At 45.3% G+C, this 7,500-nt stretch overlaps 1 protein-coding gene across 1 annotated transcript in view; it reads left to right on the forward strand.

The window, feature by feature from the left end:
* atp6v0cb (ATPase H+ transporting V0 subunit cb) overlaps positions 1–7,198 on the forward strand; it is a 15,988-nt gene extending 8,790 nt beyond the window's left edge. The window contains exons 2-3 of the mRNA XM_072679231.1: positions 4,529–4,712; positions 5,106–7,198. Coding sequence (XP_072535332.1) covers positions 4,529–4,712; positions 5,106–5,313 — 392 coding nt within the window. The 3' untranslated portion in view covers positions 5,314–7,198. The remainder of the gene's footprint in view (positions 1–4,528; positions 4,713–5,105) is intronic.
* Positions 7,199–7,500: the final 302 nt, after the last annotated feature.

Genomic DNA, 7,500 nt, shown 5'->3' on the forward strand with positions numbered 1-7,500 from the left:
CCTCACCCTCAAACCTTAATCTCCCTCACCCTCAAACCTTAATCCCCTTCACCCTCAAACCTTAATCCCCTTCACCCTCAAACTTTAATCCCCTTCACCCTCAAACCTTAATCTCCCTCACCCTCAAACCTTAATCTCCCTCACCCTCAAACCTTAATCCCCTTCACCCTCAAACCTTAATCCCCTTCACCCTTTAAACTTTAATCCCCTTCACCTTCAAACCTTAATCTCCCTCACCTTCAAACCTTAATCTCCCTCACCTTCAAACCTTAATCTCTCTCACCCTCAAACCTTAATCCTCCTTACCTTCAAACCTTAATCCTCCTTACCTTCAAACCTTAATCCTCCTTACCTTCAAACTTTAATCCCCTTCACCCTCAAACCTTAATCTCCCTCACCCTCAAACCTTAATCTCCCTCACCCTCAAACCTTAATCTCCCTCACCTTCAAACCTTAATCCCCCTCACCCTCAAACCTTAATCCTCCTTACCTTCAAACCTTAATCCCCCTCACCCTCAAACCTTAATCCTCCTTACCTTCAAACCTTAATCCCCCTTACCCTCAAACCTTAATCCCCCTTACCCTCAAACCTTAATCCCCCTTACCCTCAAACCTTAATCCTCCTTACCCCCAAACTTTAATCCCCTTCACCCTCAAACCTTAATCCCCCTCACCCTCAAACCTTAATCCTCCTTACCTTCAAACCTTAATCCCTCTCACCCTCAAACCTTAATCCTCCTTACCTTCAAACCTTAATCCCCCTCACCCTCAAACCTTAATCCTCCTTACCCTCAAACCTTAATCCCCCTCACCCTCAAACCTTAATCCTCCTTACCTTCAAACCTTAATCCCCCTTACCCTCAAACCTTAATCCTCCTTACCTTCAAACCTTAATCCTCCTTACCTTCAAACCTTAATCCCCCTTACCTTCAAACTTTAATCCCCTTCACCCTCAAACCTTAATCCCCCTTACCTTCAAACCTTAATCCCCCTCACCCTCAAACCTTAATCCCCCTCACCCTCAAACCTTAATCCCCCTTACCCTCAAACCTTAATCCCCCTCACCCTCAAACCTTAATCCCCCTCACCCTCAAACCTTAATCCCCCTCACCCTCAAACCTTAATCCCCCTCACCCTCAAACCTTAATCCTCCTTACCTTCAAACCTTAATCCCCCTTACCCTCAAACCTTAATCCCCCTCACCCTCAAACCTTAATCCTCCTTACCTTCAAACCTTAATCTCCCTCACCCTCAAACCTTAATCCTCCTTACCCCCAAACTTTAATCCCCTTCACCCTCAAACCTTAATCCCCCTCACCCTCAAACCTTAATCCTCCTTACCTTCAAACCTTAATCCCCCTTACCCTCAAACCTTAATCCTCCTTACCTTCAAACCTTAATCCTCCTTACCTTCAAACCTTAATCCCCCTTACCTTCAAACTTTAATCCCCTTCACCCTCAAACCTTAATCCCCCTTACCTTCAAACCTTAATCCCCCTCACCCTCAAACCTTAATCCCCCTTACCTTCAAACCTTAATCCCCCTTACCCTCAAACCTTAATCCCCCTCACCCTCAAACCTTAATCCTCCTTACCTTCAAACCTTAATCCCCCTTACCCTCAAACCTTAATCCTCCTTACCTTCAAACCTTAATCCCCCTCACCCTCAAACCTTAATCCCCCTCACCCTCAAACCTTAATCCCCCTTACCTTCAAACCTTAATCCTCCTTACCTTCAAACCTTAATCCCCCTCATCCTCAAACCTTAATCCCCCTCACCCTCAAACCTTAATCCCCCTTACCTTCAAACCTTAATCCCCCTTACCCTCAAACCTTAATCCCCCTCACCCTCAAACCTTAATCCTCCTTACCTTCAAACCTTAATCCCCCTTACCCTCAAACCTTAATCCTCCTTACCTTCAAACCTTAATCCCCCTCACCCTCAAACCTTAATCCCCCTCACCCTCAAACCTTAATCCCCCTTACCTTCAAACCTTAATCCCCCTCACCCTCAAACCTTAATCCCCCTTACCTTCAAACCTTAATCCCCCTTACCTTCAAACCTTAATCCCCCTTACCCTCAAACCTTAATCCCCCTCACCCTCAAACCTTAATCCTCCTTACCTTCAAACCTTAATCCCCCTCACCCTCAAACCTTAATCCCCCTCACCCTCAAACCTTAATCCTCCTTACCTTCAAACTTTAATCCCCCTCACCTTCAAACCTTAGGAGGAGATGTGGTCGGTGGCAGGTTTGAGGAGATGTGGTCGGTGGCAGGTTTGAGGAGATGTGGTCGGTGGCAGGTTTGAGGAGATGTGGTCAGAGCAGATTCAGGTAGTGGTGGTTCAGTTGGAGAGGGACTGGTCAGCAGCGACATGGCTGGCGGGGTCAGTGGTGATCCTTTCAGAAGATATACTGTCAGCAGCGGTACTGTCTGTGCATGTCTGGGCAGTGCCAGTACGGTCAGTAGAGCTCTGGTTGGTGGGGCGATGGTCAGATCTACAGGAGCACAGCTGGCCCTGTTCCAGGTTCCTCTCTGACAGTGCTCTCTGTTAGCAGAGCTGGAACAGCTGCAGCTTCTTAAAGCCTGACCTGTGTCTGACCTTCAGTCTGTGTGTGACCTACAGCATCTGAAACCACATCAGCACAGAGATGAGGAGAGAGAGTGTGTGTGTGTGTGTGTGTGTGTGTGTGTGTGTGTGAGAGAGAGAGAGTGATGCTGGTGTGTGTGTTGCAGTAGTGAACAGTGTATAGTGTACAGTGTACAGTGTCTATAAATATGCTGTGCTCCTATTGGTCGGGTTAAAGCTGCGCTGGTCTCGTATTGGTGGGTTTATTGGTAGTATTTTGCCTGATCTTCTCCTATTGGTTGATGTTTAGCTGTACTATTCTCCTATCAACCCCAAAACCAGTTTAATGAACAAGTACTTTGAGTACTGGAGTACTGAGGACCCAGTCCAGCCGAGCACCCACAGAGAACTGATGCACACATCAGGTCCTCCTGCAGTTTAATAAGACAGGAGTTTTTAAGTGTGTGTGTGTGTGTGTGTGTGTGTGTGTGTGTGTGTGTGTGTGTGTGGTATCAGTTTCTGAAGGAACTGAAGTGTTTTCCCCAGAACAGAACTGAAACCAGTTTTACACAATATGAAGAGAAACACCCCATTTCCTGTTCACACCAGTCAGCAGATTCTCCCTCCTGTGGACTCCAGTGTTGGGACACCTGCTCAGCCACTGGGTCTTCTGAAATCAGGGGTTTTAAGGATGAATCAGAGTTCATCCTGGAGAGCTACTGTCCACAAACATTTGGACATACAGTGCATCTATACAATGTCTGATGAACATTCAGTATTGAGTCTTTCAGTGTTGATATATTGATGATGATCAGTAATGATTATATGGATTTGGTGTATAAACCGGTTGGCCAGTAAAGGGTATGGCTGTGTTTGATTGGTTAGATGGTCCACCAGGATGACCAGCCTAACCAAACTGGTCAGTACACTTTCCCATCTTTCTAAGTATACTGGTGGAGCACCTAAACCATCAAACACAGCCATACCTATTACCCATACCTATAGCTGGGCAACCAGTTTAAACTGGCCTGTCTGTTTTTCCTGTAGAGAAGAAGTACTGCCAATAGAATAGGACTCTCTGGAGCAGATCTACATCATGACCCTATTGGCTCCATGCTGCCTAATAATGCCAGGCGTGGACTAGAGGGGTATAAAGCCCCCCAGCATTGAGGAGCTGTGGAGCAGTGGAAGAACTGTGTTCTCTGGAATGATGGTGGTGGAGGAGCTCCATCCAGTACTTTTGGGATGAGCTGGGGATGATGAGGTGGGGTGGAGATCATCATCCAACACCCTGACCTCACTAACGCTCTTGTTACTGAATGCAATCAAATCCTCACAGCAATGCTCCTCCTCCAGAATCTAGTAGAAAGTCTTCTTCTCTGGACAGTAGAGACAGTTACTCCAACAGAAGCAGGATCAGCTCTTTTAATACCCTTGATTTCAGGAACAATGAGCAGGTGTCCCAATACTTTTGTCCATGTAGTGTATTTTTATCTGATTTAATCTGCTAACTAAAAACAGAGCTCTGAAATTCACAAAGGCTAATAGACAGTGGCAGCTAACTCAGCTAACTGAAAATGGCTAATGGCAGATGACTACTGACTGGATAACTCCGCTATCTGCAAATAGCAATGGTTAGCTGAACTGGTAGCATTAGCTTACCCTGCTAACCAAGACTGCTAACTAATGCTAGCTATCTGATTACTGAAGCTAGCGGACTCTGCTAACTGTGCAGTTGTTGTGCTGTTGTGAGTGAACAGCTAGACTACCTTCATCTCTCTGCCTAGGCAGTGAAAGACACAGCACCACCTAGTGTACTGGAGAAGCAAGTGAATGGAATAGCATCATTTATCAGAGATACCTCACAGCCACGTTATTGATTACATCAAATACCAATATTTATTCTCAGTGTTTTTGATGATTATACTGTGTACTGAAGTCACTCTCTCCTCTCTCTAGCTCTGGGTGCGGCATACGGCACAGCGAAGAGCGGCACAGGCATCGCTGCCATGTCTGTAATGCGTCCAGAGCTGATTATGAAGTCCATCATCCCGGTGGTCATGGCTGGTATTATCGCCATCTACGGGCTGGTGGTGGCAGTGCTGATCGCCAACAACACCTCCGAAAACGTTACTCTGTACAAGTGAGTTTATTTGTATTCAGCCTACAGCCCCACCTGTTAGGCTTACAGCAGTTTAACCCCGCCCATTCAGCCTACAGCCTAGTTTAGCCCCGCCCTGTCCTGCCTACAGCCTAGTTTAGCCCCGCCCTGTCCTGCCTACAGCCTAGTTTAGCCCCGCCCTATCATGTCTACAGCCTAGTTTAGCCCCGCCCATTCAGTCTACAGCCTAGTTTAGCCCCGCCCATTCAGCCTGCAGCCTAGTTTAGCCCTGCCCTTTATGCCTACGGAAGTTTAGCCCTGGCCCATTGAGCCTACAGCAGATTAGCCCCGCCCATTCAGCCTACAGCAGTTTCCATCTCTCTCTCTCTCTCTCTCTCTCTCTCTCTCTCTCTCTCTCTCTCTCTCTCTCTGTAGGAGTTTCCTTCATCTCGGAGCAGGTCTGAGTGTGGGTCTGAGCGGATTAGCTGCGGGTTTCGCGATCGGAATCGTGGGTGACGCAGGGGTCCGTGGGACCGCCCAGCAGCCGAGGCTCTTCGTCGGAATGATCCTCATCCTCATTTTCGCTGAGGTTCTGGGGCTGTACGGCCTCATCGTGGCCCTCATCCTCTCCACCAAAGGATGAAGACGAGGCAGGAAGTAGTGAATCAGCTGAGACTCAGCACTGTCGTGAGAAAACCTTCGTAACTCTGAAACAGGAAAGGGAAACCCGCTCTGAACGTCTGTTTATGCAAAGAAGTGCTGCTCAGCTTTCCTATTGGCTCGTTTAAAAGTTGATGTTAATGTCATTTAAAGGATGTAAAAATTCGTTGCAAAGTTTGTTAGTGATGATGGATAAACAAACACCTCTGTCGTTAGAAAACGCTGTATCTTTACAATGTGAGAGAACCAACCAGGCACAGCACCAAGGGGGCGCTATTGAACTAATAAACATTTTGGCGACACCTGAGAAACGTTTGTAGGTCTTTTTTTGTGATGTGATGTAATTCAGCTGCCAAATTAATTTTGTTCAAATTGTCTCGGAGACGGAAGAAATGACTCGCTTGGTAACCATGGTGACTGCAACACCAGCTAGCTTAACACGGTCTAGCGTAGTTTATTACGAAGTTATAAAAAAGGTTTTACACAACTTTCCACCTACACCTATATATATATATATATATATATATATATATATATATATATATATACATACATACAACCTGCCAACTGCCACCGAAATGACTACGGTTAGCTAATCTGCTATGTGACAATGAACAACGTTAAATTAAACTGGCCGTGGTAGCTAACTATGCGAAGTGAAATAGCTTACTGTGGCTAACTCAAAGCTTCTATCATTAGCTAATTTGCTAACTAATACATATATTGGCTACAAAAATGTAATATAGCTAATGTAGCAGCTAATATCCCTTTGGGGGAAAAACGACTTTAAAAAACACATTTTACATTTTTATTTAATAACAATTAAAAACAAAAAGTGTGAAGTTACGAAGTTTTCTTACGACAGCGAGAAACTGACCCAGCTGAAGCTCATCACCACCACAAGACGACCTGTAAACAACAAATACGGATAAAAACACTCCGAACGCGACGATAAAGGTTTCAGTTCTAACCACCGCGTTTCTGTCCGTCAGTTATTATCCCTTAATTAAAGGTTTAATTAATGGACTGTAGTTAATGAAGCGTTAGCGCTGTCTGCCGGACAGGGATTAAGTCTAGTCCTGGACTATTTCATCTTTATTCAGAGCGCTGTGCAGTCCAGGACCACACCTGATCCCCGTTTGGGACGGGAGGCAGTGGTCTTCTTGCGGCGGTGCTGACTGGCTGCAGACAGATGGGGGGGGGAGCTTGAGTTCAGTCTGTCCCACTGTCAGCTTTAAAAACTGAACCCAGTGTAAAGACTTCTTTTGATCTTTGTGCACCACCTTTTGATCTTTTCTCTCTTTTATGTTTGATCTTTATATCCTTCTTTTGTCTTTTTTTTATATTGTGTATGCTTTTGCTCTTTCTATCTTTTCTACTTTTGATATTGTACCTGACCCTTTTGATCTTTTTTTGTATCTCTTTTCGCTGCTCTCTCTCTCTGTGCCTGGCTGATGTCTCTCGCTCGTTTTCTCTGATCGTGTGTTAATGAATCTGCAGTGTTTGTAAATGGAGTGGATCTCAGATCGGTCTGGGACTGAAATCTTCTGTTAAATGTTTTGTTGGTTTTCTGATTTTATTTATGAGCAGATTGAGATCGTTAATGAAATAAATATTAAACCGATTCTGATGAATATGAATATATGGGTAATGTGCTGAGGTGTTAATTAATCAGTATATCTGCACTGTGGGGATTTAGCAGTGTGGCTCCCCCTGCTGGTACATGTGTGTATACTGCTCACCCACAGGTCACAGGATGAAGGCCTGCCTGAGTGTGTGTGTGTACTTGTGTGTTTTCTCCTGTGTGATGTTTGTTTGATTAAAGCTGTGTGTGTGTGCCTTTCTCAGGTTCACACACATGAAATTTACACACTTGCCTGCTTTATTGTGTGTGTGTGTGTGTGTGAGACTGGCTCCCAGTATCTTTGTATCTTCATACAAAGATACAAAATTAAAGCAACACTTCAAATTCATCAAATCCTAGAAGGCTAATGTAGCAAACACGTAACACAAACTCATATCCCATCAATTAGCGTATTGCTAACGATCTGTAGCCTCCAGAAGACCCCAGTGGCCATTCAAGCAGCAGCACATACACCACAAATGTTTGTGGACACCCCTTCTGATGAGTACCAGTGAATCCAGTACTTTTGGGGTGGGGGTGGGGTGG

This window comes from Salminus brasiliensis, chromosome 5, assembly GCF_030463535.1.
Source record: "Salminus brasiliensis chromosome 5, fSalBra1.hap2, whole genome shotgun sequence".
Taxonomy (NCBI): Eukaryota; Metazoa; Chordata; class Actinopteri; order Characiformes; family Bryconidae; genus Salminus; species Salminus brasiliensis.